We start from the raw sequence: 17,076 nt of genomic DNA on the forward strand, positions 1-17,076 counted from the left end.
GGGATGATGTTGATTACCTATACCCAATCATACCTGTACCAAAAATCAAAATATGCAAATATCCAATAATTTATCGCATTGTTACTAGTTACCTACCTACTTTTTCTTATCAATCAAACCACTTAACAAAGGAACATCCCACCAATGCTCTATTTCCTAAAAAAACAATCAGTTTATTATAATTGTGGTATTATGGTTAAGATAGCATCATCGCCACGCGTCAAGGTGCGAAGACATGTGTTGCCTGATGACAATCCTTTATTGTTATGGGTCATTATACAAAAATGGGGTAACTCAATGTCACCAGCCAATTTATACAAAGTCTTACTATATTTTAATCAAATAACAATTTATTTTAAAACAATAAAGCGTCCTTTATTTGGTCACTCACTTTCACTTCTTTATTTAAAATACAAATTGATAAAAAAACAAAATTAATACTTAAATAATCAGTACTTTGGCATGTCACAACTCCGAAAACCAACAATCAAGTGACTATTTTATAAACATTATCATTGATTAGAGAAAACTTACTAATTCAGGACAATCTTTGATATACATAGTATTATATAGTATAACTTTCATAACGAAATGTTTAACATTTTATTTAAAAAATAAAAATAAACTTTGTCATCGTTTTTATTGGTCAGTCCGTTGTGTGTTTTTTAAATTTGAAATTCTCGCTAAATATCACCAATTCGAGGTCAAATCCCTGTCTAAATATTAATGTTGGTAATGAAGTTACTTGTGCATCCCATATTTTGATGGCCGTCATAACTGTACCAGCGCTAGGGTTGTGTTTGTCCTCTAAATTCGTGCTGCGCCAGTCAACATTTCAGTCCTATGGTGAGTCGTTATTTTATTGTTAAACTGATTTTTAATTACATTCATACATGGTTAAGTATGATTTGTAAAAATATAATTTGTTGATATTAGAGATAAGGCAAAAAAACATAATTTGTGATTATAATCTCATATTAAGTCCCTTTTTATCAATCCGCTGGCATCAGTCCTATGTCAGATATCGCGCCAGTGGACTGACGCGACCCCATAGTACTGATGATTCTATCGTTTTTGAGAACTTTTATCTTGATTGCTATTGGTATAAGCATTTCTATTTGATATTTCAGTTTAAAACATCATGCGCCACGCTAAAAGAAACTGAATTAGACTAGGGAAGAAACATATAAAAAAGAGTAGCAAAGAAAAGAGCTATTGAAACAAACTACTAATAATTTTATTTAAAAGATCTTATTTTATTTTAATTATTGATTTTGATGCTTTCAGGGCATAGCTTGTTATATGTATTTATTAGATAAATACGTAAACGTATAATATTGTGAAGTAAAATTACCTCAAAATAACGTAAAAGTTAATTATTTTAATAACATTATAAAAATGTCAAAAGGCTCTTATGAAAACTCAGATGAGACTTTCATTCAAGCCTTTGGTTAAAAACCATGAACCATTTTATGAAAATTAGTACTTTTAACATAAATAATGTTAGATTTTTAGGGCTCCGAACCTCAAAAGGAAAAAACAGAACCCTTATAGGATCACTTTGTTGTCCGTTTGTCTGTTAAGACGTTTTTTTGAAGCGCGTGGAGGTATCAATCTGAAATTTATATTGAATACTCAACATTAAGAACCCTTGGGGCTGTAAAAAAATGAAACTTATAACGCAACGCAATTAAAAGATACCTACATCCGTGAATACTGCAAATTTCCGCAAAATTATATATTCGCAAGGGAATAAAAAAATACACAGGATGCTTGCCGTGTATACAGTCTTTAAATATGGTAAAAAGCAACGTCGTATAACACAAATAAAGGAAAAATTGTTAAAAGTGTAAATTTTAAGTTACAAACATAATAAAAAATAGGTTTTTTAGGAGTCCAACTCGCACTTGGCCGTTTTTTTTGTTTCTATTGTTTGTGAATTACTTGAAATATTAAGTAAAAGTTAAAACTAAGTCAAAGTAGTAAGTTAAGTAAGAGAGTAAGAATATTCACGTTGCGTTAAATGTCAGAAGGCTGTTTTGAAAATTGAGACATTGTTTTTTCCCAGTATCACAATATATTATAAATTATCATTTTTAAAAGGTAACTAAGTGATTTTAATACTTAAAAGACATGTGTCATTATTAAAACTGAGAGATTTGTAGTAATTTTCATTGAATTTCTTTGAGAATATTACAAAATTGTGTTTTTATCAGTACTATGTTAGCCTTGTCAGTCCCCTGGAGGCCAAATCCAGAAAATTTAAAATATCTCACAATCTACTTAAAAAAGTGGCTGGCCCGATTTGGAACAATATATTCATTAGATTAGCTATCACATACACCCTAATTTGTAATAATCTGATATAAAAAATATAGTAAACAAAATATCCTTAAAAGTTACCCCATTTTTGTATAATCACCCTTATCTATTATCTTTGGACACGTGACCATATTTAGATGCTCATGCACTTCTGTGGGTAGATGGAGTTGATACCGCATCATTGAACGAAAAAAATACGCTAAGTAGGTACATAGCGTTTTTCAGATAATTATACCTAACATCCAGAACCGAATCCGTCATTAAAATCCGGCCAGCCCGTAGGTTCAATCTCTCTTGAATTATACCTAGGTAATTGTAACTGACCCGACTTACTTTTATATAGACTATAAAACAACATGTATCTTCAACAAAAGAAGTATTAAAATTAGTTTTAGATTACTCATTTACTCCATCAAAAAGCTGCATCTAGACGAGCCCGAGCGTCATAGACAATTTTTTTTCCGGTCCCGACATAAAATAAAATCTGATAAATTTATGTAGCATGATATATTTATATGCAGATAAATATTATATAGCATTTATATTCTACACTGCTTTAACCGTATAGAAAAACAATAAAAATATATGAAAAATATGGATAATTAATTATCCCATGTACGGTCTATTTATAAATTGCAAGCAACGCTTGCGTATGCTTCAACCCTAAAATGCTGGGGTGTGTATTATTGCTTTCATTACGCTTTTTATGTATTCGATTTCACTCATGATATTAAGTATATCAAGCGTAAAGTTGCTATTGGTTGAGCGTTTTTGTAGGTATGTTGCGCAAACGCAGGCCACGCCTTCGACGCGCGTACACGCGCGCGCGTATTTTGTACAAACAGATTTTGAATTTCGCGCAGTAGCGTTATAAATAGGTAATATGTTATAAGTATATTGTTTTATAGATAATTAAATTTTATACCATCTCACATATCTAATAAACAATTAAAAGTTACAAGAAAGAAGAAACTAGGAGTCTGTCTAATCTTACGGGGTGTACCTACCTACACATTTTAATCGTATGATTTATAAGTATGAAGAGGTAAGTAAGGTATATATCATGAAACAACAAAATTAAGTATACTCATTTTATTATTATTCATATTATTTACAATTATTATTGTTTTATCTTATATTTAACATTTCATAAACACTTTTCAATCAATTTTTACATTATAAAGTTTATTCATAAACTATAGGTACGTTTAATTCTAGCAATATACAATTATCATTATTTATCATTTCGAAACACAACACAAAACTTCAAAATTAACACAAAAATAAGAAATTTCTAATGACTAACTACCTACTTAACTTCCGTAATACATTATGTTAGGTTAGCATACCGTTTCGATTATAAGTTATACCTATAGAATAAGCTCATTAAGTTCACAATTCTTCTAAGTATCAACACATACACTGTCTGTCGCAGTGTCCACACACGCTCCCATCCAGCCTGGCTCTCAATTCCGCCAATTTCTTCTTCAGAAATGTCACTTGGAACGCCAAACGCACCTCCCGCAGCTTCCGCCTGTCTCTACTCTGTTTCGCTGCAAAATTATTCCTCTCCCTCTGCTTCCTGTACATGTTATCCATCGCCTGAGTACTTTGGACTGCTCGCTTCATCCTTGGATTATTGCCGAGTAAACTGCCGCCGTTTTTCTCCGCCATAGTCTGGAACGCGTCTCGCTCAAACGCCTGGTATTCTGTATCATCTGACAGAGATTCTGCGTCGTAGAAGTCTTGTGTATGATTCCAGCTTTTAATAGAATCTGGAGATATTTGAGATGTAGGAACGCGATACGGTTCATAACTGCCTTCGTAGTATGTGTTATGAGATAATGGTGAAATGGATCGGTAAACATCTGGCGGCTTTTCAGGTTTATTGTGTTTTGTTAAGTCTAAGGCCTCGTCAGCGTAAGGTGTCCAGAGAGCCATTTTTCGTGCGCTTCCCCTAAATGTTTAAACTCAATTGATGAATGGCCTGTGGCGAGTGGGGGCGGGGCTGGAATAAGTGGAAGGGTTGATCCCTTAACGGGATCGAACGGGATGTTATTTATGACCGCAATACAAACTTGGTTTGCGTCGTTATGTAAGGATTACATAATCTATGAAATGTATTATTTACGTTATTTTTAATTAATTTGTTTACAGTTTTAAGGTACCTAATTATGTTTGTTATGATACTTTGTATATATGATACTTTGTATATATGATACATTGTATATATATACATTTTATTCAATTAAAATAGAGACTGGTACTTTAAACATGGGTAAATATTTTAAAATTTATACAATAAAGAAAAATAATTCATTTAATTTAGGTAAGCATAGTTAGGTACCTACTAGTTTTATAATATTATGAAGTCCCTTAGCTTTTATTCTTCGTCAGTATTGCTGTCAAGAGATAATGAATTCTTCAATACCACTATTTTACATGATGATTTGCTTGGTTATTTTTTTCAAAAACACCTATAAACACTGGTTACATAAGTATCTTATTTCATACATATTCTAGCCTACTTAACTAATATTAAATCCAAACACGGATATCTTTTCGATTATTATGAACAGTGTAGAATTACAGGCAGCTGTTACAATGATGTCATTATAACATTTTGTTCCTCATTGTTATTAATCATAAGTGTTATTTTTCCCTGCATGTTTTTATGGTGGTGTGCCACGCGCCTGCTATTTCGAAAACCCTTCCTCATTCAACTGTCAACGTTTTTTTTCTACATCACAATAATATTTAAGAATTGTTTGAATTAAAGAAAATAAAGCATTTGTGTTAAAACCAAGGTTAAAACTATAATGTACGTTTATTAAATGCTGAAATGTTCATATATTAATTTTCTAATTTCAGTTGTGTTCGTAGCTATGTTTATTCCCGTAGTAAACTACTGAAACAATGTACATATCTACTTATAGTAACTACCTAGTTTGTATAAATGTTATGAATATACTAGCTGTGCCGCGAGGTTTCACCCGCGTGGCTCCGCTCCTGTTGGTCTTAGCGTGATAATATAAGTATAGCCTATATTACTCGTGGATAATGTTGCTTTCGAATGGTGAAAGAATTTTTAAAATCGGTCCAGTACTTTATGAGCTTATTCATTACAATCAAACAAACAAAGTTTTCCTATTTATAATATTAGTGTAGATAATCGTGTAGAAATCCATCATAACTGCAATTTGAATAAATACCTAGTAGGTAAGTTGATATAAAAAATGCAACAGCTAAGCTTTTTATTTTACTTTACTTGACGCCAATCTTCAAACAGAAAATAATCCATAATCTAGTTCTAGTATTTGCCTTACAAAGTAAAGTTGTATGTAATAACACAGGACAGCAAGATTAAATCCACAATTAATTTCAATAGACAATAGAAGCGTCAATTTCCCGGAACGCCAGGGAATCCCTAATCCCACCCAGCCTCAGCTTAATCCCACCCGCCATAAACAGTTCCTACCATATTTTATTGTCTTAACAATAAATTGCGGATTAACTGTTCATTTACAATTGCTTTGAAATCAAAAGAAATTCTGAAAGCTATAAATGAAAAGAAGATTAAAATATCGACGAGTACCAAACGATTTTATTTTAGTTGATGATACCTAATCCTATCACAGCTAAATTGCCGAAGTTTTCTTGTTTACTTAAGTAAGTATTAAAAGTTATAGGAAATAATCACCAACTTTCTGCTTTCGAGAACGGCTGGATCAGTACCTATTGATTGAGTTTCTATTTGACATAATAATCGCGAAAATTACCATGAGATATGATTTTAACCTACTTAAAAATGGAAGAGGTCTTTATTCGGTATATTATAAACGGTAGGTACCTAACTGGTTAATTAATGGAAGAGTCATTAAATTATATAAAACATATATTTTGTCATAACTGTTTGCAATTCGTAGATATACCTAATATAAGTATACTTAAGGGTAGTCACACAAATTGCACACTAACTGTAAGACAGTTTGAATCCTCCACAGCATAAATAAGATGCATTATGACACAAACCATAGATAATTCATATCATTGAAACATCAAAACTGCGTTTTAATAAAAGAAATCCGTCTCACTTAAAATGATTTTCATTATTAACCCGTTGCTGTCAGTCGTATAATACAGACCACCACTGGACATTATTTATTTATGAAAAGATTTCAAAATGGCGACCGGAAACGCACAATACGCGCAAATGGGGACATCACAGTTGCTTCCTTGATGACGCTTCGGTACACTTTTTGAATGGTTATGCTGGACATGCAATTATCTATGGGAAGTAATTTTTATTTTTTGCTCACCCTTGTATGACACATTTGGCAATAACTATGAGATTATCGTGCTATTTAAACGTTAGCAATAGCTATTACTACTGAATAACATTTTTTAGAACAAAGTTTTACTTATTTTCACAGTAACGTTGAGTAAACCAGTAATACTTCTGCTATACGAGTATTTAGCAACAAAACAACTTCTATACCTATAATTATTACATAACATCTTTAATCATTATAATATTGGTTTGAGTTTGATTCTGAGATTAGTAATTTATGCCTACGCATCCGATATCGGTTTACTGCTACGATATTTAAAGAATGAAATATGTACCACGCTATAAAATATCATCGGTACCTAATAAATGTGCAAAAATATTGCCTAAATAAACCGTTACTCCAAACCACATAAAGATGTTTCAAAACCACAACTTGATTTATTGTGCTTCAACAATTGAAACGTCCATTATTCCCATATAATACCAATAACGGAAGTATAAAATGGATATCAAACAAGAATTAAAGGGAACAGTTAAAACCATCGATCTTCGAATGTCAACAATACAAAATGGTCATGTGGACCGCTATACCGCAGTAAAGGGTTACTTACTGCAATTCTTGCAATATACGCCATGTGGTATTTTGAAGAATTTATGTATTTTATACCTTTATCTGATAGCAATAAAATAAATTAAGAAAAGGGAAATCAGATATAGACATAATATGATAGATAGCCTTTTCATACGGTCGAGATTTTTAAAATAAACGGTCCATGGTTTATTTTCAACTTATATCTATGTCTAATCTAGTTCCATAATCTTGTTTGAAGATAACCATTTTATTATGTAGGTACCAAGAAGGTACCAAGTATTATTAGATGTGTATTAGATACAGATAATTAAGAATGACACAATATGTTTTTTTTTATTTCTCTTCATTTTTTGTACAAAATTAACCACAGACCTACACAAACAAGGAATCCCAAAGTACCTATGGTAGGTAAGGTATTGTAAAAACGGTATTCTCTCAAAAAATGAAATAGTTTTACAACGAAATGTATGCAAATTGTATAATTTGCATTGTTGGCGCATTTTCGCAACAGGGACAAAGGGTTGGCCCGTTGCAGTTGTATCGACAATTAGTTCAATTTCTACAACTCTTCGGCGTGACAAATTGAACGCAACAAAACATTTCTAATTGTTTCTATTTAATGATCCTATTTAGAGGAGAAAGTTGCTAATTATTTATGCATTTGAAATGCTTTGCAATAGATTCGCAACACGCCCGAACTCCGAATTATTGTCTTTTAAAAATCAATAAACTGTTTATGGTTTTCAAAAAATAAGTTTCAATTGACACAAAATGTTTAAGTAATACCATGGACTAATATACTGGGTCCAATACCTACGTAAAAATCTCAAAATGTTTAAATTGCAATATGTACTTAGGTACTTAGTAAATTATTTTCATTTTTTCACGCAAAATTTTTTATGCGAACAAATTATAGAAGTCCCTAAACCTTAATGACGCAACAATAAGACCATGTTCCACGGTGGTCTTGGATTCAAGAAGCCGAAACTATTTAAGTTTAATGTACCTAGCTTGGATTTTACACTAATTCTTGCTTGGGACTTTAAGACGACAAATCTTTTTACTGGTTGTTCTTGCGTAATGTTAGATTTTTTTTATATTTTCTAGTTTCCTGCAGAAAATAGCAGATGTAGTGAGAATCTATATTATGGCTATAATATTATCTTGTGATCTAAACTTATATTATTATATATAGAGTGTTTGCCTAGATGTGGTTTTAGTTTGTTTGTTACAATAATTATTTAGGTAACTAATTACCTCCCTATTAAAAACTACCTACCTACTCGACTTTACAGAATAGGTAAGAATAGAACATAAAAAATTGAAAAGTGTTTTCGTGATTCAGTAGCGTTAAAAGTTTAAACTCAAAAAAAACTAGTAATTTTTAAAACGTTTACCTTTTTTATATTCAGCGCCATCTAGTATTTATGAACAGAGTGTATGCAAAAACATTAAACATGTGGTAATACTATTTTTGCAATTTGTAGTTATTTCAAATTCCACCTTGAAATAAAATAATAGGTAGACGTATGTATCATTTTTACATTTTAGTCCTGGGCCTTAGACACCATCACAAAATTGCCATTTATGTCATCTGTATTTTAAAACAGAAATGAATTAGTTATCTGTGCACAGCCATCTTGGAAATTAAATTATTTGACTGATCCGCGAATCGGAATAAATGTTATGTTTTCGTTCTACCTACAAATATAAAGCAAAAATTTCGCGCTGTACCACGTCGTACTCGTGGCTATTCCGCTGCCGCCGCCGTTACAAGTCAAATATATACAGGTCTGGAGTAATTCCACAATCAGCTGTCACATATCTGACGTGTATGGAACACAAACAAAACTGATATTTTGCGGTGATATGCTGCAATAGAGATGAACGGCACGTTTTATGAGCAGCTGGGGGGTGTGGCAGGAGTGTTCGAGCAATGGGGCACGTGCGAGCGGACGGTGGTCGCGTGCGCGCTGGCCCGCAGGGTGCCCTGGCCAGGGCTACGGCTGGTGCAGAGGACTGTGGAGGCCGCTCTGCAGAACCATGTAGAAGACGAGCGCCTGGAACGGGACGCAAATGACGAAACGCTCTTAGCCAGCTTATTGGCGGCAAGAGCGAATGATGACGATGAAGAAGGTATTTTTTTAAAATAAATATTCATTAATTATTCATCCATACACTGCACTAAAATCCAGTGAGAAGAAAATTTCATAATATAATTGGAGATTGTATGAAACAGATAGCTAACCTTTATTATCTTTATACAATTGCATTGATTTAAGACTTAAAATCAATATCCCAAAGAATGAAAAGGCAGTGAAGGAGGCAAAAATAATGAGACAATTTTATTATCAGATTAAAACTTAAAAAATTTAACATCTCATAGCAAATACTAAAACTTATTGATTAATTTCTTACAATAGCAACAGTAAAATATATGTTCCATAATTAATTTTTTCTAAATCTTTTCAACAATCTTGAAAAAGTTTATTCGAATGAAGATGTTCTTGTCACCGTAATGAAATAGGATCGTGTAAAGCGCTGAGTCAGGATGTATGGCTAGCCCGTACAGAAGGAACAAAAAATTTTGTTTACCTTCACAAATAAATTATGAAAAATCAAGTTATTAAAATTTATACAATAGATATGTTTGTAATGCATTATAATATATTATCCATAATAAATAATTATAAACAAAAAAATCAAATGTTCGACAGACAGTGAACGGCTCCGCCAACTCCTGACCCTATTGCCCCTGCTACGAACAGACAATGAGCGAGCCAAGAATGTTTATGTGGGTGCCGCACCTGCACTTGTGCAGCGCTGTGTCGACGCGCCGCGGAGAACAATAGCACCAGACTTGTGTAGACAGCTGCTGTCATATCTGCTGGTGCATCCCGCACTTACACATAATGACCAGAGGTATTGAAGTAGTAAATTAAAAATAAATAAATATTCCAGGACAGTTTTCACACGCGGCATGATCTGATCCCATACTAAGCTTTTGCTTGTATTGTGGAGACCGTAAACATACATATACATTATATATATTACTTTAAATAAATACTTATATAGATAATTTACAGCCAGACACAGAGCAAACATCTATGTTCATCACACAAATATTTGCCCTGGGTGGGAATTGAACCCACAACCTCTGGCTTGGAAGGAAGGGTAACTACCAACCAAGCCAAGCCGTCAGTCAGAAAACAATGACAAATTGAATCTATAAAAATTCATGTTTGATTATGATTAGTTTCTTTTTTTTGCAATGATAACAAACTTTAAAATAAGAGCTGATTTTATAATTTTAATCATGCTGAGATTAAGATAAAAAGATAATTCAGTACATTATCAAAAACATGAAACAAATTGTAGTATTTATTTGAACTATGCACCACAGTTATCAATTTCTACAAAAAAAATGAGAGGTTGTTTATGATTTGATGACCCAGTTGATGCAATAATTGACAGATTATATCATCAGGGAAATTTATATTTAACTAGTCATACTTATTGCATTTTTTAAAAAAGAAATATGCATTCATAATTTTTTTTTTAATATTTTTTATACTACATATTTAAAATAATACGGTGTAGGTTTACTTATTATCACATTAAAATTGATATTTCAAAATATAAAACCAAGTCTTAAAATTTTTCAACTAATAAGTCAAACTTTGACCACATATTATTGTAAAAAAAAATTAAAATCTTTTGCTAAATTTAATATATCCTGCATAATAAAGTTTTTTGTAAGAGTGAATAAAATTTTTATGTTCACCTCTCTTACATAAATCTCACATTGTTTTGTAAACCTACCTTTACAGGACGTTAACACAATGGTTACGATACCTAGAAAATCATATATCAGGTAATAGAAACACAGAATCAGTGTGGCAGCAGCGGATAGACCCCTGCCTACTGCCCGAGACAAATATTTGGAGCACCAATAATGCTTTTAGACGCACCATCGGCAAGAATGTAGAATTCAGAGGCATACTTGATGCAGTAGACCCGCCGTCCTATACGGATTTGTTACAAGAGTCCTTCTCCAAGAATGGAAGGGACGTCGATATTAGTTTAGAAGGAGACATATTGAATTTCGACGTAGCTATTGGCAATCAAAAATCGCAGAGATCGAATAGTCTAACGCCTCCGTCGACGAATTTCTTGCAAATCTCGTCGTCAGCGGAGAATTTGAGCGACGAACCATTTGTACAGAAACCTAGGAGTTTTTCGTTATCGAGTGAACATAGTTTAGGACAATTGAGGCCGATTAGTGTTATGTATGGGACGACGGGCAGTGAGACGAGGTTGGATGACTTGCGGTCGAACAATTACACAGAGCATCCTGGGATGTCGACCGTAGGGGCGTGGTTGAAGAGTTTGCGGCTGCACAAGTATGTGTGGTTGTTCACCAATATAACTTATGAGCAAATGATGGCGATAGATGAGAAATATTTAGAAAAATTAGGTGAGTGTTTATTTATCTTGTGTTTTTTTTTTTCAATATATAAATTTATATTAACATAATAATGACCATAATGAAGTAAAATATGTTGCTGTTTATTTAGTTTTTCTGGGTCACAACAAAATATCACATACACCACAACTTGCACATGACATGTTTTAAATATTTACTCTTTTATATCTTTGTAACTTGTTACCAGCAGCCAACTTCCACCCGAATAACACGAATAAAACAATTCCAGGCGTAACAAAAGGTGCCCGGCACAAGATACTCCTCTCCATAAAGAAGCTAAACGACAGACCAGCGACCCTAGAGGCGGTGCGAACTGAACTCGCATCAAATCCAAGTGCTGGTTGTGTGGTGCGAGCGCTGGAGAAGCTCCGGGGGGTGTTGCTGTCTCCGATGCCTCCAGGGTCTGATCTACCTGCTGGGCTGGTGCAGGCTTTGGATCTTGGTGAGATTGTTGATAATTTTATAGGTTAATCTATAACTATACTAATGTTATGTGTGGTTTTCACGCATAAACTACTGGACAGATATTGATGAAATTTGGCACAGACAATCTCTAGACCCTGAGAAAGAACATAGGCTACCTTTTATTGCGAAATATGTACCACGGGCGAAGCCGGGGCGGACCGCTAGTGTGTTATGAATTTGAAGAACTGTTTTTTTTTTTATTCTATTTTATTTCTGGACTTTTGAGTCAACATTCATTATGTCAGTGATGTAGTTTATACAAAACTTAAAACTAATCTTCTAATATCTGTTGTTAGAACTAACTGTTGAAATGATTTTAGTGGTTTACTGTTAACATTCAATAATAATGTTGATGTTTAAATCATATACCTAATGGGAAATAAAATAATATATTATAGTTTAATTTTTTTTTATTGCTATAGCTAGCAATAAAAATGACAGATATTTTATGTAATATTTCAGCGTCCAAGTGTATGACAGGCGAGAGTAGTGTAAGCACTACCGACGGAGAGTTGGATATGTTAGACCCTATGTCGCTGCATTGTTGGCTGGTGGAGAAGGTACGTATTTGTGTTACTGCTAGAAGTACTAAATATGTTTTACTTTATGTATGTATAATTTTGGCGAATGAACTTGTACTACAATATAAATGTTATTTGGTTGGTTCATAAATGTTTCACTGCCCAGCTGTCTCAGCGATGTTCAAACGGCAGTACCAGTGTAGTATAAAATAAATTGTATGAATGTTTGTGTTGCGTGTGGCATAATTATATTGGCAGATGGCATCTTAATTCATAATGAATTTTTTATTATGTAGTTGTGTTGTTTATAGTATTTTAATAGGCAACATCAAAACAAAATTCAACATCGTTACCTAGTTACGACGGCATAGAATAAATAATACGTTATTTCGTTTTGTTATATCGCCGTTTCCGGAGAATAAAATGATAATCGCCATTACCATAGTTTTATTGTTATGCGATATAGAGAGATATAGATATTTGAAGCCTACGTAGCCTAATACAAATAAACAATTTTTTTTGTAATTTTTCTCCTGTTATCCACAAAGTTATAAGATATGTATTACAGTAATATTCACTGCTTTTTCCCAGAACATATTCGTACTAGAAAAAAAAGATAGTATAGTGAAAGAGTTTCTTTACTCTTTATATGATAATAACTTTTAAAATAATATTCTCGGAAAAACGATTCGGCGAAATAATGACAAACGTCTATTAATTTTATTCTCCGGGGACGGCGATATATAAATTGTATATACATATGTGTTGTATTGTAGGCGCTGCACCACGAGTCGTTCCGGTTAGGCTCGCTGCAGACGGCGCTGCGGCGGCTGCGGCACCGCCTGCCGCCCAGGCAGTTCTTCCGCCACGTCAGCGAGCTGCCTGCGCTGCGACGCAACAAGCCACGGTGAGGCACACACACACACACATACACACACACGCGCCCACACGCACACGCCCACACGCACGCACGCACACGCCCACACACACACGCACACACACGCACGCATCGGAGACGTGTGTTAAGTACATTAATAGTGGAGCCAATTTAATAGGCAACATTTGACGTCTATGAATTTTATCTTTATATTATTTTCTTAGCATAAGGAATAAAATGTACCACTGGAAGATACTTGTTCCCACGACACAGGGAATCCTAGTGTGGGAGCAAGGGTTTTCAATTTTTATGCATCTTATATTTTGGAAATAAAGTATATTGTTTATTGTTTATCTTCGTAGGGAGGTAACCTGCCTAAAAAACATCGATTTAAGTTATCGATACGGACTTGAAACATTTGTCAATCGGACTTCTTACATAAGGCAATTTTAAAATTCATCAGGCAAATCCAGGGATTTGCCTTTGGGCAGGCCCAAGTAATGTATTTTGGGAGCCAGCCAGTCAGTCAGTCAGTTATCATATTATACACCTATAGACACATGACGAAATCCATGTCAATAATGTATTCACACCAATATTTCTCCCACAGATGGCGTCTCCCCCAATCAACGACCCGCGGCCGTCGCCCCTGGATGCCCCCGCCCCCCCGCGGCAAGTCCAACTCCTACCCGCCCTTCCCCCCTTTTCCCCCCACACTACGACCCCCACATTTACCCCCTCCCGATGACTACTCGAGCCTAGACGCACTATGCTTGCAAATGACAGAACAAGCTATCAATTAAGGGGGTTGGGGTTGGTTGGAAATGACATAGATAAAAAATTCTATAATTTGAAGCGGGGTAAGCGGTTCGGAATTGACGTAGATAACTAAATTTTTGGACATAGACAACATTTGGTTTTGGAATTGAGCGACTTGTTTGTGGTAAAAAATTAGGAGTTTTGTTTCAATGTTTACGAGTTTGAATTTTTATGTTATTGGTTGATGAGCAATAATATATTTAAATCAACATATTCTTAATTATCAAATTGATTTACAACAATGCAGTTAAAAATCCGTTTTTCATCATCAATTGACCAATAACCTTTTTATGATAACATTGCTTTTTTATTTTTATTTACAAGTCCATTTTCAAGAATGAAATTTCTTCGTTACTATTTCTTGTTCAATTCGAAAATTTTGTAAGTTTAATAAATGTATTTATAATATTTATGTAATATAAATTTAGCGTATAGCTTTTAAGATTATTTAGTGAAGGAAGCTAAGTCGCTCGTTCGCCTACGTATATTTCGAGCTTAGACTATTCGATTAAATGCAGTACATGATATTATATTATAAAACCTTTTTAAGGGTCGCAAAACCGTCACAATGCATCGATACATTCATAATATATAACTTGCGTCCTACTAACGCCAATGTGAATAAACGACGTAAAAAAAACACATAATATCAGTTATTTGAGATAATCGACGATTATTATCCTAACCTTAAAAAATGGCGCTCGTTTTGTATACGTTAGGAATGACAATGTCATAGTCATTTATACAAGTGACACCAATTTATGGTTGCGTTCCGTTTGGTAATCATAGTCAATATAGAATTGTTTTTGTCTCATTTTTAAACTTCGAACCTCATCTTAAAGCGGAACGCAACCAAACCAAACATATAGTTTATGGCCAATATTCTAGAACAAATATTCGATAGATAAATAACCGTCTCATAATATGCAATACAATAAAAAAGAGACGGATATAACATCCTCCATGTATGTTAACGGGTGCAATTCACCGTTAATGTAATAAGTAAAGATAACATAGTACATGCATATGACAGAATACAGGGCGTTATAACATAGTCACAGATAGCTTTAAACAAAATCCAATTCAACTACATACAAAATTCTAAATCATATTCCGTTTATCGAAACGCGTAATTTTTGTAGCAATTAAGCATATGACAATATTAATTTTTATATTTTTGCACTGCGTAAAATTCACTTTAATTTGTATATGGGGAGCTTATATTATTGTATAAATCATTAATTTATTTATTAAGTTTTATTATTGTGTAGTTAATTCTTTTTTCGCAAACGTTCACGAATCATCGTTCAAGAGTTTGTACATACAATTAAATAATGGAACGCGATACATCGACTCTATCCGCCTTTATTGTTATGGCGGTGATTTTACAAAATAATATATTTATAAGAGTGAGAGTGTACATCAAAGTGTGATGCGCCATCTTTATGAGCTGATTTTTTTATAATTTTTTTTCCAGAAAATAAACCAAACGTATTCTTCATTTATTTATTGTTTTTGATGAGCTCATAATGATGGCGTATGCAAGCGTGAAGCTATGTCCTGAATTTCTTTGGTGCTAATTTGCAACATTCGTTTGGGTTAGCCGTTAGTAAGTTAGCTAGATGTAGATTTCACAAGCACTGCCTGTCAGCAGAGCTTATTAGATTACCGACGGCCTAAGTGCTCGGGCTCGGGCCAATTGTAAGTAATTATTGTTGTGTGGTGTGTATGTTGTTATTTTGGCGCGCGATAGCATTACCCTGTCAATGTCAAAATGTACTTGACGTTCTATTTTTTTTTTAATTTCATTGTCTATGCCTTTTTTTTTCGAATAAGTTTTTACTTTAACGTCAATTCAGGTGTTAATAGTGCAGTATGTAGATCATTACTGATTGCTTTCCAAGTCTAGGCCAGTAATGCTATCACACAGCCGCGTTTAATGTTATTGTGCAAGAGACCAGTTGACGGACACCACTGTTAACTTATTTAGGTGTAATTGTTGACTGATTGAATAATTTATATTTCAATAACATTAATTTTTATTTTAAATGTTATATAGAATGCTATCTTTTACGGATGTTTTGACTGGATCAAAATTATTTTTGATTGTGAAGTGTGCAATTTATTTTATATTGATTTCATTATAATATGGTTACTATTGTATGGTTATTTCTTCACATTGTGTTGACAATTACAGATGTATATGCAAAGTCTACATTCGATCTATTGTTTTATTTCTCAATTTGTTCTCTGTAAATTTTTTCATTCTCTATTTCTGTTATAATACTTTTTTTTCTAAATTACTTTCTTCTTGGACTGTGATAAACACTTGATAAGTAAAACCTATTAAATAAATAGTTAATGCAATAATCTTTTATTTTTGGAACGATTATTCGTCGTATACAGCCTATACAGCGATGGCTTTGGTGAGGTGTGATATCTTTAGTAATAGTCCAAGATCCCAGAGCGATAAGACATAACTTATTTTCTAAAAGATGAAACTTTAAGTTCTCAGTAGTGTCTCATGTACTTTGTATACCTGCGTGTTTGTGAAGTTTGCCCAGTGACACCTGGGAAGGTACCAGGTGAGAAAGGTGACTAAAAATAAGAGTTACTTTACTTAAATTTAGATGGCTGATTTTTAGATATATTTTATAGAATATCATTCTCAAATGGTATCGCAAGTATCAGACACTTTTCATG

General features: G+C 33.4%; 2 protein-coding genes across 2 annotated transcripts; one reads left to right on the forward strand and one right to left on the reverse strand.

Moving 5' to 3' along the window:
• Positions 1–3,732: 3,732 nt before the first annotated feature.
• On the reverse strand, positions 3,733–4,285 carry LOC123697611 (protein giant-like). The gene has a single exon (XM_045644154.1). The coding sequence runs from the start codon at positions 4,261–4,263 to the stop codon at positions 3,733–3,735; it is 531 nt and encodes a 176-aa protein (XP_045500110.1). The 5' UTR covers positions 4,264–4,285.
• Positions 4,286–8,831: 4,546 nt separating this feature from the next.
• On the forward strand, positions 8,832–16,595 carry LOC123697147 (protein Smaug). Its single transcript, XM_045643571.1, has 7 exons — positions 8,832–9,341; positions 9,923–10,127; positions 11,036–11,682; positions 11,921–12,133; positions 12,619–12,716; positions 13,454–13,584; positions 14,165–16,595. The coding sequence occupies exons 1-7, from the start codon at positions 9,089–9,091 to the stop codon at positions 14,355–14,357; spliced, it is 1,740 nt and encodes a 579-aa protein (XP_045499527.1). The 5' UTR covers positions 8,832–9,088; the 3' UTR covers positions 14,358–16,595.
• The last annotated feature ends 481 nt before the right edge of the window (positions 16,596–17,076 follow it).

Source organism: Colias croceus, chromosome 14, assembly GCF_905220415.1.
Source record: "Colias croceus chromosome 14, ilColCroc2.1".
In the NCBI taxonomy this organism is placed as follows: Eukaryota; Metazoa; Arthropoda; class Insecta; order Lepidoptera; family Pieridae; genus Colias; species Colias croceus.

Coding starts and splice junctions, on each gene's coding strand:
- LOC123697611 (XM_045644154.1), bottom strand. CDS start 4,263: ATGGCTCTCTGGACACCTTACGCTGACGAGGCCTTAGACTTAACAAAA.
- LOC123697147 (XM_045643571.1), top strand. CDS start 9,089: ATGAACGGCACGTTTTATGAGCAGCTGGGGGGTGTGGCAGGAGTGTTC. Junction 12,134..12,618: donor GGTGCAGGCTTTGGATCTTG/GTGAGATTGTTG, acceptor GTAATATTTCAG/CGTCCAAGTGTATGACAGGC. Junction 12,717..13,453: donor ATTGTTGGCTGGTGGAGAAG/GTACGTATTTGT, acceptor GTTGTATTGTAG/GCGCTGCACCACGAGTCGTT.